The sequence below is a fragment of the Dermochelys coriacea genome, chromosome 3, assembly GCF_009764565.3.
Source record: "Dermochelys coriacea isolate rDerCor1 chromosome 3, rDerCor1.pri.v4, whole genome shotgun sequence".
NCBI lineage: Eukaryota > Metazoa > Chordata > Testudines > Dermochelyidae > Dermochelys > Dermochelys coriacea.
Window position 1 is genome coordinate 154,121,385 of NC_050070.1, and position 16,772 is coordinate 154,138,156.

General features: G+C 43.1%; 1 protein-coding gene across 3 annotated transcripts in view; it reads right to left on the minus strand.

Moving 5' to 3' along the window:
- The window catches only part of MOCS1 (molybdenum cofactor synthesis 1), a 44,469-nt gene extending 37,024 nt beyond the window's left edge, over window positions 1-7,445 (minus strand). The window contains exon 1 of one of the 3 annotated variants that reach the window (XM_038394388.2): window positions 7,079-7,445. In XM_038394388.2, coding sequence (XP_038250316.1) covers window positions 7,079-7,216 — 138 coding nt within the window. In that variant the 5' untranslated portion in view covers window positions 7,217-7,445. Of the gene's footprint in view, window positions 1-6,217; window positions 6,459-6,596; window positions 6,660-7,078 lie in introns of those variants that run through there. The other 2 variants (XM_043511619.1, XM_038394389.2) reach the window with 2 other exon arrangements.
- Window positions 7,446-16,772: the final 9,327 nt, after the last annotated feature.

The following is a 16,772-nucleotide window of genomic DNA, read 5'->3' on the forward strand; positions in this document are numbered from 1 at the left end:
AGAACTCTGTGGGATTCCCTCTCCACTTCACAATAACACAATATCCTCATTAATTTTATTTCTAAATCTTTCTGTTCTTGAATAAACCTATTAATGGCGCCTATCAAGCTTGTGCCTGGTTTTCTCCCCACCCAATATGTCAAGTTTAAACACACCTTTGAGTTAGAGTAAGACTATATAAAGGACCTCTCCACTCATATTCCCTGTGGCCACTCTCCATTTCCCTCTCCTCTACCTCCTATCCCATGGTCTATTAGATCATTCAAGCCTCTGGCTAAAGAAACAGCTACTGTGAAAAAATTTGAGAGTGAAACCACAATTTGACACACAAACTGAAATCCATGGTCTGCTATTAACACAGAGAGCTGAGCCTGAGGTTTGAGACCCTGAAGTAAGACAGGGTGACTGCAGCCAGTTCGCTCCCTGCCTTTGGGCTAATCCCTAACCACTTCCCATGTGAGACTACTCCTAAGCAGCATGCTTCAGTATATTAGCAAGTCTGGATAGACAACTGCCTCAAAAAGCTTTACACCTTTAAGGTTTGAACAAGCACGCTCAGATGGACCCCAAAGCTGAAGTCTTGGATGCACTCTTGAGACCACAAGATGTACATTTTTCAAGTAGTTCTTCAATCTCACTCTACTGAAAGCTACCAAGCTTTGCCTACTGATTATATCTCTCTACTCCCAGCTCTGCCATTAACCTGTGGGGTGCGGTGCAAGTTATTTAACCCCACTGTACTTCCACTTCCCCACCTGTAAAACAGGGAGAATACTAGTTAACCACTTTTATAAGTGTTTTCAGAGGCTCAAATTAGAGGAGCTATAGAAGTGGTTTTTGTTTGTTTTTTTAAAAAATACCTATATGCTCTTATCTGGTGGTAGATGCTCACATTTCTCCATTTATATTAATCACAATTATATTAAGATTTTATGGAGACCAATTGAATAATTACGATAGACATTGATCAGTCACTACATGAAAGGAACAAAATAAGGTTAGAATAATGGGAGGAGGGGTGTGAGATGCAGTGGAAATGGTTCTTAAAAATGCAATGCATTTTGTTTCTATTAATGCACTTCAGACACAGCATCATAAAATTATTTAAGGAGACAGGTTTTGTGTTAGCAAGTTAAAGAAAAAAGGACTATTTTAAATCCTGTGACTACAGTGGCCAGTTCCAGACTTTCTAGCTATCCTTGTTAGGTTATAACGGGTAAGGGGTTAAAGTTAACGATCTGACTGTAAACCCCAACGTTAAATGAGTGACCGGATCGGCGGGTAGTGATTGATCTATTGGGGATCGATTTATCGTGTCTAGTGTAGATAAATCGATCCCCGATCGCTCTGCCGTCAACTCCAGAACTCTACCAGGGCGAGAGTTGGAAACGGAGTCGACAGGGGAGCAGCGGCTGTTGATCCCGCACCGTGAGGACGCAAAGTAAGAGATTCTAAGTCGATCTAAGATACGCAACTTCAGCTATGAGAATAGCATAGCTGAAGTCAACGTATCTTAGATCGATTCCCCCACCCCCCACTGTAGACCAGGCCTTTGTGCGCTACTGGAAGAAGCTCAGATACTGCGTTGATGGGCATGGTATAAAAACCTACACAGAAGAGCTATTCAAAGTTGCTGCTGAAAAAGCTCTAGAACTGCTCTGCCCGCACAGGTTGCATGCCAGAAGGTCAAGTGTAGAGGTGTACTGGTGAAGCAAGGATGCACAGTCCTGCCCACATTATGCCTGGCTCTAGCCAGCAGCATTAGTCACTCCATAGTTTAAACAAGGGAGCCCTAGCACTATGTTTAGAGATATTTACACTATTTTCCATACTCTAGATACAGCTAAGCCTATTCCCCCTCAGAAGTTTTTTTTTGGAGAAGATTTTCTGTGTGCTACTCCTGTAGGTGGGAGACAGGTAGAAGATGCGCTCCCTGAACAGCCTGGAGCTGTTTTTTGAGCTGGGTGCCTTGCCAGCAGCCGGAACTGGGCGGCCGGAGAACAGCGAAGGCAGAGCGGAGAGCGGTGTCTGGGCACCCAGCTCTGAAGGGAGTAAGAAAATGTCACTGGTTGCAAATGACAGATGGCCGCTCTTCAAAGTTTCTTCAGTTAAATTATAGAGGGGAAAGTTCCATGGCCTCCAAGTACTCACTTGTGACGGGTGGTCTCTCTTTAGAGGTGGCTGCTAAGGCAGGTTTTACTGTAGTTTTATACATCTTTTAGCTATTTAAACATACTTTTTGAAACAAACCAAGATCTGCTTCCTTAATTGTATTTTTCTTCAGTTGCTTAAAATGGTTTGTTATTGTAATGTTGCTTGAGCGCTAGAAGCTGCTTGTAATTTAAAAGCAAATGCATTGATGCTTTTGCTTTTTCTACAAACTAAAAATAAAACAGAAGTCCTAGTTATTAGTCATGACAATCTCTCATTATAACCTTAGAATCTGTAAAAAAATCTCCACCAGAAGCATGCAAAAGCTGGTGTAACACAAGGTTATAAAAGATTGACAACTTAAAAGTGAATGAAGAGAAGAAAGCTTACTACCCAGGGCTTTCCCCAGTGAAAGTATGACTCCAACTGTTCCTCTCCCTCTGCCCAAGTGATGCAAACAGATTCACCACTAACTCATGTCATATGGATCTGCAGACTCATGTCGATATGGTCCCTCTAAAAGTATTCTTGGAAATAATTAACAATCTTTGCTTGGTACGTAGCAGACAGGCTTCTGTAAAACAGAGATCATGTTTTCATCCTAACTGCTAGAACTTCCTATTCATTAGCTTGTTGTCATATCCTTATACTGGGATACAGTTTAGGGGACTGGTAATGGGAGGAGTCATAAGAACGGCCATACTTGGTCAGACCCAAATGCCCATCTAGCCCAGTATCTTGTCTTCTGACAGTGGCCAATGCCAGGTGCCTCAGAGGGAATAAACAGAACGGGTAATCATCAAGTGATCCATCCTTAGCTACCTACGTTTCCAGGTCAATCCAACCTAAGTTGGTGCTGACAGCAAGTTCCCACTAATTGTTATTCACAGACATGTGAGATGAGCTTGGTAGTTCTCATTCCAGTTTCTACTGGGACTGTTGTCTACATTACCAAAAAACCAAAACCAAAAAACCCCACACCTCTTTAGTTGGCACTCACTGGCATTATCAATAGCCTCAGTAGAAAGGCCAAAGATTAAATGGTTATGGGCCCTGAACTATTTTCATCCCACCTGAAAGGTCAGTTGAGGCACACTGATGGGGGGAGCTGGGGGAGCCTGTTCTGCTACTGACTGTACGGCTACCTGATCTGTGAACAAAGGACTTCAGACTCCTGGACTGTCAATCTGACACTTTATATTAGCACTAAGATGTTTAGAAGATCACACTGAATAGTTTAATATATATACATATTAAATAAACAGCTATTACTGTAACTCTCCGTGACAGGGCATCAAGCCTCCGGATGTGTCAATCAGATTGTGCTTTCTAGAGTAATTTTTCCACAAATATAAAAAAATTAAAAAAGTTATCACCAGAAATATTAACACCCATTAGGAATATCGCAAGATGGCCTAGTGCAGGGGTTCTCAAACTTCATTGCACCATGACCCCGTTCTGACAACAAAAATTACTACATGACCCTAGGAGCAGGGACTGAAGCCTGAGCCTGCCTGAGCCCTGCCATCTTGATGGGGGTGCCAAAACCTGAGCCCTACCCCCCAGGTGGAGTGGGAGCAAAGACAAAGCTCAAGGGGTTCAGCCCCAGGCAGGGGGCCAGTAACCTGAGCCCTGCCACCCAGGGCTGAAGCCCTCAGACATTCTTCACTTCACTTTCCAGACACAATGAAGATTTAACAGAGTTCTCTGTGAGACTAACAAAAAAATGATCAAGTGTTTGTCTTGACAAATCACTAAATAGGCATTTGTAGAGGATTTTGCTGGGGGTGAACAAACAAGCATGACTGGTCTAAAAAAAGCCATCCAAACCCAGAGGGAGCGAGGCTACGGAGCAGCATAGGGGCAGGGCTTGCACCATCATGCTGCATGTGGGGGCAGTGCTTGGCCCAAGGAAAGAAAAAAAAAGCCCAGAGAAAAAGCGGCCCCCAAGTTAACTGTAAAACCCCATGGGCTACAAGTAAGTAAAAATTGCCACCGGGTCTTTAAAAAGTAAGCCCATCATCGCTTATTTGGAGCTACTTAGGCAACCCTATGGTGGGCCTGTGTAAGATACAGCAGGCCACAAGTGCTGCATGCTATAGCCTCACCCAACACATCCCACCCACAACACTCCTCTTCATTCCTCATGCAAAAAGCAAAGGAACACCACAGATCTGCAACATGTACTGTGTGTAACATCTCATTCCGGTGCCACGAGTAGGTAGTATTCGGGGGATAATTCCTCCTTCATTTAGGTGGATGGCAGAAAGGAGCCCCATATTCAAACCCTACCGAGGGGCATGCCAAGTGGCAAACGTGATCATATTTAGAATATCTGCATAATCTATAGCAAGCAGCATCTGATTCTGGTGACCAATCTGAGTGCTTATTTTGTGGAAGGAACTTGGAAAGAATATCCCTCCTGCCATTTGACCCCGGAAGGGAGAAAGAAGAAAGGGGGATACAGAACCCCATTTTACATGGAATATCGGGCATAGATTGGCTGCTTAAGTCACAGGGGGATTCAGATGACATTTTAGACCACAATACAGCTGCCACCATCATACACATAAAAGTCACAGATCTACCCAACACATATCCCAAGTGCTCTTCCATTCTTGCAAGCAAAAAAAAAAAAAAAAAGTGATTGACAATATTCTGCTTTGAAACCTGCAAAGCAGCATTCAAAAGAGCAAGGTATTCCAGACTGAGCAATTTTAAAAATGCAGTCTCTAGGACGGCAATTTTAGACTTAAAGCTCTGCTTGTGGTCACATAATTTAACAAGTCTACTATGTGACCCATCGAAAACCAAACCACCATTTTTCTAACTTATTGAGCCAATTTTACTGACATGTAAGTTGTTTACTGTCAGTTTGATTTCTTGTAAAAAAGTATTAAATTCACCATCAGTTTAAAAATATTACTGGACTTCCAGTAATCCAGAAACCAGCACCAGAACCTTGTCCCAGTCTGTTTTTTGCTCGTTAAGGGGTTGCCATGTGAGAGAGTGTAATCAATAAATCATGTAAAACTTGTGATTATTTTGTATGTCAAGTCCTATTTTTTGCAGATGTGTGCCAGACACTTACACTCTGCATGTTTCTGTTGTGCCCTTCCACCCCCAGTTTGGCACCGAGGAGGTGGAATTAATTTTTGAGGCATCTAACAGTTAAATTGGGAGCAGCCTAGTTAGGATAATGTTTTTGCTGAGGAAATTCAGTTTCAAGACAGCTGTGCAAAGTAAACAAACAGCCTTCCTACTAGGAAGTCCACATAACCTCTTGGGTTACATCCAGTTGATCATCAGATGACCAACTTCAACAAAGAGAGCCACTTCTGGCATTTACAGATAATGTGCTTTTGAATAGTGTACAATATACCCAGAATGGAAAAACATTTTTGCTGAATGACCTGTTCACTACAAAATGGATAAAAGAGATGAAATTTCACTATTACTAAACAAAAGAATAATATACTGTAATTAAGAAATAAGTATTATTATTACACTTGAGACAAAAAACAGCCGGTAATAGGGGGAGAGGAGGTATTACTGCTTAAAGTTAACACATCCAGGTTGAACATTTTAAAATGCACAGAATTCCTTACTAGTAACATGGTAGATTATAAATACTGAAAGAATTTAAAAAAAAATCTAATTTACTTTTCACCACATATATCATTTAACTATCTGTTTTTTTCTCATTTTGGACAAGTGAGAAATTCAGTTTCACTATTGTTTTCAGTCAATTTCAGTTCCAATGCTAGGATATTATAATTGCAATTACTCCAGAGGAATATTTAAACAGAAACCAGAAAATGTTGAATGAAACCAAATTTAAAGCAGTAGTACGTTACTAAACACAACACTTAAGTCTGGAGCTTCAACTGTATGACATTATTTCCAATTATAAAAGGTTACTTGTACAGAGGTTTTAAAAAGTCACCCTTTAAACACAGGCCTCCGCTTTGAATAAACTCACACTTATGATAATAGAGAACATTATTCTTAGATATTTCCCCAATTTTTTAAAAAACAGTTAAGATTAGAGGGATACAGTTTTCACCTTCATTCCCAGCTGTGAACTGCCATGTGGCACTGTTGTCCCCTATTAGCCAGCTGCCACATTCCAGTCCAGATGTGGTTACATTTCACTGGTGAGAGCAAGGATTTCTGTACATGATATTTCTGTAAAGCACTTTAGGATCTCTCAAGCAGGAAAAAAAGTGCTTCTAAAACCAAGACCATCAGTGTTCAAACGGTAGTTGCCCATCTCAGTATTAAGGAGACAGAAAAGACACAACAGGAGCTCCTTTAACAGATTTTTTTAAAATTATCTACAGTCCACCCATTTTTTCCTTCCTTCTAGATAGCTACTTTGAGTGGAAAGCTGACTGTGCAACTCAGCTTTCCAAGAAAGACAGATTTAGCAGCCTGCAGCTCACCACGATAGGCATTTTCACAAGGCTACCTCCTCCATACAGATACCCAAGGTCTCCGGGCACATTCTGTAAGAGCAAATGATTGTGCCAATATCTTGTTTAAAAGCCCCCACCTCCCTGCTGCTCAGCTGTTGACCCCCCCCCCCGCACTTCGCCCCAGAGAAGTGTTAGTCAGTGTTAATTGCTATGTAAAGTATGACACCCCCCTTCCCCAAAGCTAGGTAACCCCTACCCTCCAGAACACCCTCTTCCTTGGCACCCTCCCCCTAAATAACTATCGCCCCACTCTCCTCTATGCACATCATCCCCAGGGGCGGGCACCCATCTGATCCCCAAATCTAGTCACCCTCTGGCCCCCTCTCCCTAGCTAACTCCCTCCTCCCCAGCTGCCTCCCACAACCTCCCGACTGAGCCAGACACCTGCTCGCCTACCCGACTCCCCCGTGGGCTCCCATTAACCCCCCGGGCTGCTGCCCGCCACTCACCTGAGCCGGGGCGGGAGCAGCCACAAGCGCTTGCTGCTGCTGCCGCCGCACAGAAGCCCCGGAGCTGCAGCCCCTGCCCGGCCGGGCGCGGAGGGGCCCCCGCAGGAGACACCCGCGAACCCCCTGCGCCGCTGCCATAGGCCCTGACGGAGCCGACAGCTACGGGGCAGCTCACGCCGCTTCTGCCCCGGACAGCCTCCGCGGCTGTCGGCCTGAGTCACGTGGGGGCGGGGCCCCCCCAACCAGCCAATCGCAATGCGGGGACGGCTGAGGTCGACCGTGCGGCATGCTGGGAGTTGTAGTTCCTCACCCGCTTCGGGGACGCAGGTGGCTCCAGGCTGAATCCATAGGGAAGGATCGCTGTGTAGCTGGCAGGGGAGGATTAATCCTAGGCGCCGTGCTCAGGCAGCTCAGCCGGTCCTTGGCCTCCTGACGCCTGCTGTTACAGTTAACAGAGGAAGAGCAAATGAAGTTAACGGGGAAGAGGGGGTTGGTTTTTTTATTAAATTACAAACAAACAGTGCCATGCACCAGCAAAAGAGAACTGGGGCAGGGACATTTGGTCCTGCTCATGAATCACATCCTCCACCGCAGATCTAATGGCAGGAACAAGGCCTTTAGTTACTTTGTAAAGATGTCAAGAGAATGCCCGAAAGAAATAAAAACAAAAAAACACTTTTTTTTTTTTTTTTTTTTTTTTTAGTAATCTTAGATTTTCAGGTTTTTTCTGCCTTGTGTTTCCTCAGAACACCTGAAGAACTGGCAGGGATTTTGACATCAGAAATACCGTTGCAAAATGAACAAAAGGATTTTTATTTGGACTGTTTAAAAGTTTGTTTTTGCCAATTTTTGGTTAGCTCAAGTGTATGAGAAACATTTGCAAGAAAAGATATTTTTGTTAAAGATTCAAAGTCTTCAGAAGGACTGAGAAATCTCCCAGTCCATTTCTCTGGGTCCTCCAAGGAGTTCTCTAGCAAAAACAGGGAAAACAAAACATTACATACTCAGTACTTCTAAATTTTAAAAAAATTAAATAAAAACCTTTAATGTTGGAGATTGACAGGTAATCATGCTTCCATTTTGCTTTATAAAGCACACTTTTGATCCAATTGATAGCAATATGCTAGTTCAGTTGATGGTAATATGCTGGTACCTTTCATTCCTACTTTTGTTTTTCTTGAATATAATATTGCAACACAGACATCTTGTATATATGCAAAAATTGAACAGTAGGTCTCTACTAACTGTGGTCCAAATCCTATTTTCAGTTATCAAAAGCTTAAACCCCCATCATTTGAGCTAAAAAGGCAACATGTTTAGTTATGATTAAGCAGCCGGCTGTTACAGTCACTGTTCAATTAAGCAAACAAATATTTTCAATAATAATGATGTTTAATTAAAAAACTGTTTGGTGTTGTATGCAACTGCAGAAAGGTAAATGAGCAAGTTATGGTTTACCTAATCACCAACAGTTTTGTGAATTCTTTCCATGGTGCCTCTACTTTCCTCTCCCTTTTGGTGGCTACACCTCTGCATGTGCTAAACTGTACTTATATCCATAGTCCCATTGATTTTGATGGGATTGTGCATGTTAGAAAAGTTAAGCATATGTATTAATGTTTGCAGGATTAAGGCCGTAGGCCTTGTCTACATGGGAAAGTATTTCCTGTTGTACAAGTATAGTCTTCCTACATAAGTGTGTCTTTTTTCAGTCTAGCTTAAACTCCCTCCGAAGCAACATTCAAACAAAAAGAAAAAAGCCCTTCTTATACTGGATCAAAAGTGTTCGCAAGTGAGTTATACCAGCACAAATATATTAGCTCAAAAATCACACCTTAGCTTATACCAAATAGACTTTTCTGGCTTGCCAGGGCCTCAGACAGACTGTTTTCCTTGTGACTCTCAATGGCTTTCCAAATTCCCAGTGCTCAGTACGGAATTGAAGGTGTGAGGTTTGCATCTTCTTCCCATGATGCTGTGTTATGTTGTGCCCTCACATTGTAACCACAAGTTATGATGTCTTGATACAATATCATGTCACTGCAAGGCATGATATTGATCCATTTACTGTAGGATGAATAGCCAATCCTTAACATTCAGGACAGTTGCCTTATTTCAACAGATGGGAATCCTTGTAGAAATTTTTCTGTATCACCAGGCTTTCAGTTATATGAACGGCTGTGTAGTGTGTGTGACTTATCTCCTGCATCTATTGGTTCTAAAGCCTTGAACCCAAGGAATGTGATTCTTGTTTCAGTTCTGACCTACATGGAGTCTGATAGATTACCCCCTTCTTAATTTAGTTATTTCTTTTGTTTTGAGTTTTGGCTGAATTCTTATTTAACCCATTAAGCACACAGCAGAACTCAGCCAAGCGATTTCTGGTTGCACATTCACAGATGAATTACACTCTTGGTACACTGAGACATTTTGCACCTTGCACTGTGCCATCCAGATAAATCAATGTGTTAGTCAAGATATATTACAACCCACATGAACATTTGAAGGGCAGAGTCCATGGATCAATGTACTTTATAAGCCCTTACGAGGAAATACAAGAATAAAAAAAAAAGATTGGCTGGTCCTATCTGTTATCTTTTTCCATACATGATGAGTAAACAAAATTCTTTAAATCCAAGTGTTTTTATTTGAGTAAGAGAACAACAAAAGAATATAAAGTCTCCAGAAGAGAGGACAGAGTTTGTGTACATCTGGCAGTCAGCATTATGTTCCGAGTACAGAATGGCTGCTGAATTCTGCACACTGGGAGAGTGCTTAGAAATCAAAATTGGAGTACACAGACAACAAAAACATTGCAGTGTCACAGTTTAATAACACCCCACTATGGTGTCTCTGGATCTAAAACAGCATTGGATAATGTTCAAATGGCAAAGAAATGGGTGACTCATATTCATGGAGATCCAGCTGTGTTACTTTCCTGCCAGTTGTCCCCTTTACACATTCAGCTTCTGGTTTTTGGTTTATTTGTTTTCCCCACCAAGCATAATGCCTGGACTCAAGCAACACCTAAAACATCTGGAGCCTGTCTGTAGCATGTAGAAGCTGGACAGGAGACCACAGCAGTTAGAGATAGAACAGACTCTCTGACTATTGAGTCTATTTCCCTGCAAGGGTGGAATACAGTAGAGGACATATCAGATTCTAAACTGGAACTGTAACCTGCCAGCAACTTCAACAATCCCTTAAAGAAACAGTGTCACTTTATTAGAGATTCAGTATCAAACACTGGCTCGTATGTAAAATATGACTGGGTTACTTATGACATCTCTGTTGTACATGGATTTCATAGCATTCTTCACTGCAAAGCAAACCACAGAGTTACTGTTCTGATCTACACTACAGGTGCAGTAGGGTTAATTGGCATCAGCATAGAGAATACTAAAGAACTGATACTGCATGGACTTTTGTAATTATAGTTTGCTTCCTCCACTCGAGAAAAGTGTGATAGCCTCTCTGGGGGACTTTATTTTATAGCAGGCACAGGGATAATGTCCGCTGTTCTCGAAGTGCTGCCATAGGGAGTCACAAAAGCACATTTCAGCAAAGGACACGGATGGGGTAGGATTTTGCAAGACCCCCCCCCCATTATCTTCCCTTTGAGCTCGGATGGGGGAAAGCTCATAGCCCTCTTCCCCTCCCCTTTGTCTCCTCTGCTCCTGCCCTTTATTCTTGTGTTGTTTCCCTGCTGAGCTCCTCTGTGGGCCTGAATCTCCTCTCACTTACACCGGGGTAAATCAGGAGTAATTCTGCTGCACTCAGAGTTATACTGGTATAAAGCCAATGTAAATGAGAAAGAAACAGGCTCTGATTGCAATAACCATTGAACGTCAGTGAATCCGACTACCATCCCACACTCTGAAACGGAAATTACCTTTGCTTTTGCCCATTTTTATAAGTGGGAGTGAGACAGAGGGTGAGAGACAACAGAAAGGGTACAGGAGAGAAATGGGGAGAGGAGAAAATGAGGAGAGAAAACAGGGCCAGGAACTTTCTTACCTGGACTAGGCTTCTCATTTATGCAGAACCATTTCCTTCTTTTCCAGGTTATCTCCCTGGAAAGGGCATGAGAAGGCCCCTTCCTCACTGATAACACAATGATGCATATAGGATCCCAGTTCAGCGCTATCTGCACCTTTGACTTCTCTCAGTCTCACTGAGTGCATCCGCTCCAGGTGACAAGCCCTGTGCCTTCACTTCTCTGGGGGTGGAATTCCATGATTCTCCAACTCTTTAGGGGTGGGTGCCTGAGGTGCAGGATCCCATGTACCAACGGTGATTGCTCAGCAGGCCCAACTGAATTAGGGTGTCCTGCAAGACTTCCTTTCAGGAACACAGAGGCATACAACTGATTTTTTTTCAAAGTGCAAAGCCATGCAGTCTGTGTCTTTCTCTCCCCTGAGCTCCAGGGTTCAGTTTTATCCACTCCAAAGTTCTTTGCTGTAGTTTTCTGCCTGGATATCCCCTGTTTTGTACCAAGTCAGTGGTGTTGAAGTCAGCATGGTCAGAGGTCAATTTCAAAGGGATTGACACCTGTTTTCTCCTTTTCTATATCCACAAATGGGGAATATCAAGAGTTATTGTCCACTTTCTGGCCTATCCGCTTTCTACTTCTGTTGGAATTAACTCATGGAACTATAGTCGCAACCATACAACAACAAACAAATGAACAGCCGGACATACTATATTTTATAAAATATTACAGACAACTTTTGCATTCTTCATCTAGGGATGATAGTGTAAGTAAATTATAATGCTCCTCCCTCACACCTAACATCACAATGTCTCCACAGACCATCCTGGATTTTCACCAGGTGTACAAGAATTGGACATGTCCAGGTATGAATAAAGTCTTATCTACATCACAAATTGTAACTGTGTCGTAACTGACTTGTAGTAGGAAGAGAGCCTGAAACATAAGCCCTTGTATCAGAGGCCTGGTATGAGGCAGGACCTGCTCACAGAATCCAGCAAGAACAGGCCTGATATTGCAAAAACACACATTCCTAAGAAGTGCTAAGCACAGAGTACTCATGCAAACATCCCGATTATCAAGTGGTACCAGAACACCCCAATATCAGGGATGGTACAAAAACATTTTCCAAGAATTACAGAAACACACTGACCCCTCCTAGAAGATAAGGTCAGGATGACAGTACATAATAAAAATGTTTTAATCGAACAAACATGTATAAGGTGATAACTAGCCATGTTAGGGGCCAGTGACTAACTATGTCAGAGGCAGAAATAACTTGTTTATATCAGGGTATAAAAAGGTATCTCAGAAGAAGTATCTTTGTTTAGCCGAGGGAGGAATGGAAAGTCCTGCCATTCACTAGGCTGCATCCATTGTCATGGGCATACATGTCTTAGTATCCTTGTAGAGTCTGCCAGGTGCTATTACTGTGCTTTGTCAACAATAAACATGGCCTGGCGCCTTCATATCTTAATGGATCTTGTGGTCATCGGGTGGTTTGCTCGAGGTCTGCTGTGCCGGCTGACTGCGCAGAGCTGGGGCAGCACACAGGGAGAACACACACATGCAGCCAAACATCTAACCACATGACTCACCACATTGATTGCATTTATGGGTAGGATCTTAGTATAGGCAAGCAGGGGTTTGTTTGTGTGTGCTTTCCTTTTTTAGGGGTGTTTCAGGTTGAAAGGTGATCTTGTTTCGCTATCTGTTAAAGCACTTGCCGTTCCCCTCTCAGGGCAGGTGAAATTGTAATACCAAATACAAAATCCAGAAAGTTATTCAGTATTCAAAGTATTAAAAAAGTTGCAAAAGGAAAAAGAACCAAAAAATCAGTGCATTCCAATGGGCTGCTGGCAGCTTTAGTTTTTGCAGATATTTATAGCAAAAGGGCAGATTTTTGCAGATGCTGAAAGACACTTCTGCATTTCAGCATTCCACATCCTGTTCCCTCTTGCTCACTCCAGTTTCAGTTTTAATAACTCACAAAAAAGATCTGATCAGTGCAGTCAAATATTACTGATTTTGGGCAATCAGGTCTTGCAAAAGAATGCTAACAAGGAACTTTTTGCCAGTTGACTATATGCTCTTTCTCTGCTCCTCCTGTCACCCTCCCTCTGACCAGTTTCTGAGTGACACTTCCAAACACGATGGGCAAACTATAATGTCTAGTTAAAGTTCTTTGTGTTTCCAATCAGGGGCTCAATTCTCTACTCCCTTGCACCTTGTGCAGGCATAAACACCAATGCAAAATGGGTCCCAGACACTGAGATTCTAAAGTGATAGCATTTTACATCTTCTTTGCATTCACTTTTCACAAATATAGCAAATGACTAAATACACTACACAGTCATGGAGAATCAGGCCTCAAGACATTAGAGACAGTCATGACTGAGGGAATGTCTACACTGCAATGTAAGCCCAGGGTTAGTGGGACTTGAGTCAACTGACCCATGTTAGGGGATCATGGCCTTGAGCATCTACATTGTAGTTAAACCCTAAATTAAGATTTTTTTTAACCTGTGCTCAACCTAGGGCTCTGGTGTCCACACTGCAATGAGCAGCCCTGAGTCAAAGTAACCATATCCCATGGTCACTAGCATCCCCCACCCCGAAATGCGGTCACTCAAGCTCTAGGACCATGGTACATTCTAGGTTTCAGAGTAGCAGCCATGTTAGTCTGTATTCGCAAAAAGAAAAGGAGTACTTGTGGCACCTTAGAGACTAACAAATTTATTAGAGCATAAGCTTTCGTGAGCGAAAGCTTATGCTCTAATAAATTTGTTAGTCTCTAAGGTGCCACAAGTACTCCTTTTCTTTTTGCGGGTACATTCTAGGAAAACTTTACTGCCCGCCCTGCACATTACAAAGAAGCAGCTTGATTTGCAAAAGGCTTGATGGGTTTGCTCTCCATTGCAAACCCAGGAGGCTCTTATAGTGTGCTTGCAGATCTAGGATCAGAAGAGAATGGGTTAACACTGACCTGAGCTGCTGCTGTTCTGCAAGCGGGGGGATGGGGAGGCTTCCGTTTTATATAGAGTAGATTCAATAGAGTGGATTGCAGGCGATTGAGGAAGTTGTCCCATGGAACTGTCAGATACTTCCAGCTGACTCCTGGAACCTGCAGCAACACTGCAAAGCAATAGGGCTTGGATCCTGGCTTGAGCTTGGGCCCTCCAGCCCTGCATGGTCCTGGGACCCTGGGTCTGAGTACTGGATTAGTGCAATTGCAGTTTAGATGCAAGAGGGGTTAGCTTTGAGCCTGGGCTCAAGCTTACATTGCAGCGTAGACATACCCCAAGAACCAGAAATTGCCGAGACCCGACATCGACAGTCCCTTTCTGACCCCAGGCAAGTCACTGAGGGTATATCTACAGTAAGAAAAGGAGTACTTGTGGCACCTTAGAGACTCACAAATTTATTAGAGCATAAGCTTTCGTGAGCTACAGCTCACTTAGCTCACGAAAGCTTATGCTCTAATAAATTTGTTAGTCTCTAAGGTGCCACAAGTACTCCTTTTCTTTTTGCGAATACAGACTAACACGGCTGCTACTCTGAAACCTATATCTACATTGCAATTAAAACCCCACAGCTGGCCCATGCCAGCTGACTCAGGCTCATGGGGCTCAATCTAAGGGACTGTTTAATTGTGGGTTAGACATTCTGGCTGGGGCTGTAGCCCAAGTTCCAGGGCCCTCCACCTTGCAGGGTCCTAGAGCCCAGGCTCCAGCCCCAGCTCACACGTCTACACCACAATTAAATAGCCCCTTAGCCTGAGCCTGGGCCAGCTATGGGTTTTTAACTGTGGTGCAGACATATCCATAGTACAACATTTTAAAAAGTTCCACTACTGATTTGGCTGCCAAACTTGAGAGACCTTAGGTTTATTTTTCAGGGTAGCTGAGATCCTGCAGCTCCCATTGACTTCAGTTGTAACTGTCATACCTGGCTAACTGCCTGGCCTTTGAAACTCTTTGCAAGTACTTGAGAATGGGTTAATTTCACAAAAGAGGAATGCACATAGGGCAGTTCCCTATCACTACAGGCAACTTTTGCCTAGACCCATATTTCCTTTGGACTAAGGTACCATAGGGTAATTAGAAGTCCATGGCAAGGTAAGTAAGGTACAAGCCTCTGGAATCTGGTTTATCACCCAATTATTTTAGTTTTAAAACCTTATAAACGTGAAATTAAAAATAATGAAAATTAGTTTTAAATAAATTGGGCCCAGTTCAGCCATTGACTTGAATGTGGGTACACTGGAGATTTGTTCTATCCATTACCTAAACATTTCCTGAGCAAATACCAATACCTATCACTTATACAGGGCTTTTCACTTTCAAAGCACTGTCACATAACATCTCAAGTGCCCTGAGAAACAAATATCATTAGCCCCATTTTATGGTTGTGGAGACTAAGTAATTTGCCCAAGGGCACAAGTCAGGCGGTGAAAAACTACCTGGTGGCATCAACTCTGGAAAAAAGTGAGCAGACCAGGTAGCTGGTATAAAGGCTCATCACCCTCCTGTTTTTCCTAACATCCCCTGCCATTTCAGAAATCTAGTTGCATATCCCTGATAACATTTTAAGAATTCTCTCAGCAAAACAAATTTGAGCTGAACAGTTTTTGTGTTGTTGTTACTTGTTTGCTTCTTTTTGGGCATGGGGAGAACAACTTTTATCTTAGTGAAATCTCCTGCTTCAAAAGCTATTGTTTGGCAAGCAGCCCTGGCCTGTCAGTCTGCATCTCACTCTCCCTCTGTGTCCTTCATCTCTCCGAGCGCGATACTTTTGCATGCAATTCATGTGGAAGGAAAGGTCTAGCTGAGCTCTGCTGTCACATACACTGTGGCAGGGAAGAGAGGGAATGAAGGGAGAGTATAGAAGGGGAAAGGAAAAGGAGACATTTATTGTCTTTTGGTGTCAGCCATCAGTTTACAAAGCTGCTGTTGAAGCCAATCAGAATGATCAAAAAGCCCAGAGCTGACCAACCCTGAACTTTGAGATATGTGACACCCAGATCAGATTAGTGCCATTCATCCTCAAAGATTCCAGAGTTCTCTACACAGGGATCACTTCACCCGCAGAACTGCAGCCACCTCTGGGATGGAACGTGGCAGCTGTTTAACAGGGCTCAACAGCTCTATTTAAGGAAGTGAAGAAAATTATTGTATCCAGTTCAAACCCCAGAGTGACTTTAGGCAGACAGGATGGAGTTACTGTTAGGTAGCACCTAGACTTCCAAGTTGAAGTCAATATGGTTAGATGATAGCATTTCTGTTTGATAGGGTTTAAAAAAAAAAAAAAAAGCATAGACAACTACATTCAACACCCTCTCCCAACTTCAACCCCTCCAAAAAAGAAAACAACCCCCCTATGGTAAAGAATATTAATGTTGCAAAATCAAAGACTCAAAAATTAGTAAATGGCAGAATTAAGATTGTCCATATGTGGTCCCCTTGCACATATACACCCTCCACTCCTCTTACCCCTCTCATCCCTCCCTCTTCGTCTACCCTCTTCTACCTTCTGCCCACCTCTGCCTCTGTTCTCCCTTTCTGGCTCCTACTCCTAATCTTCTTCCACAAGCATGCTTCTAATTTTCCTTGGGGGTGCTCAACCCCCGCTCAGCACCAGACGCCGTCCCACCCCCACCCCACCTCTTCCCACCCCGCTTTTTCCCCCACCCCGTTCTGCCCC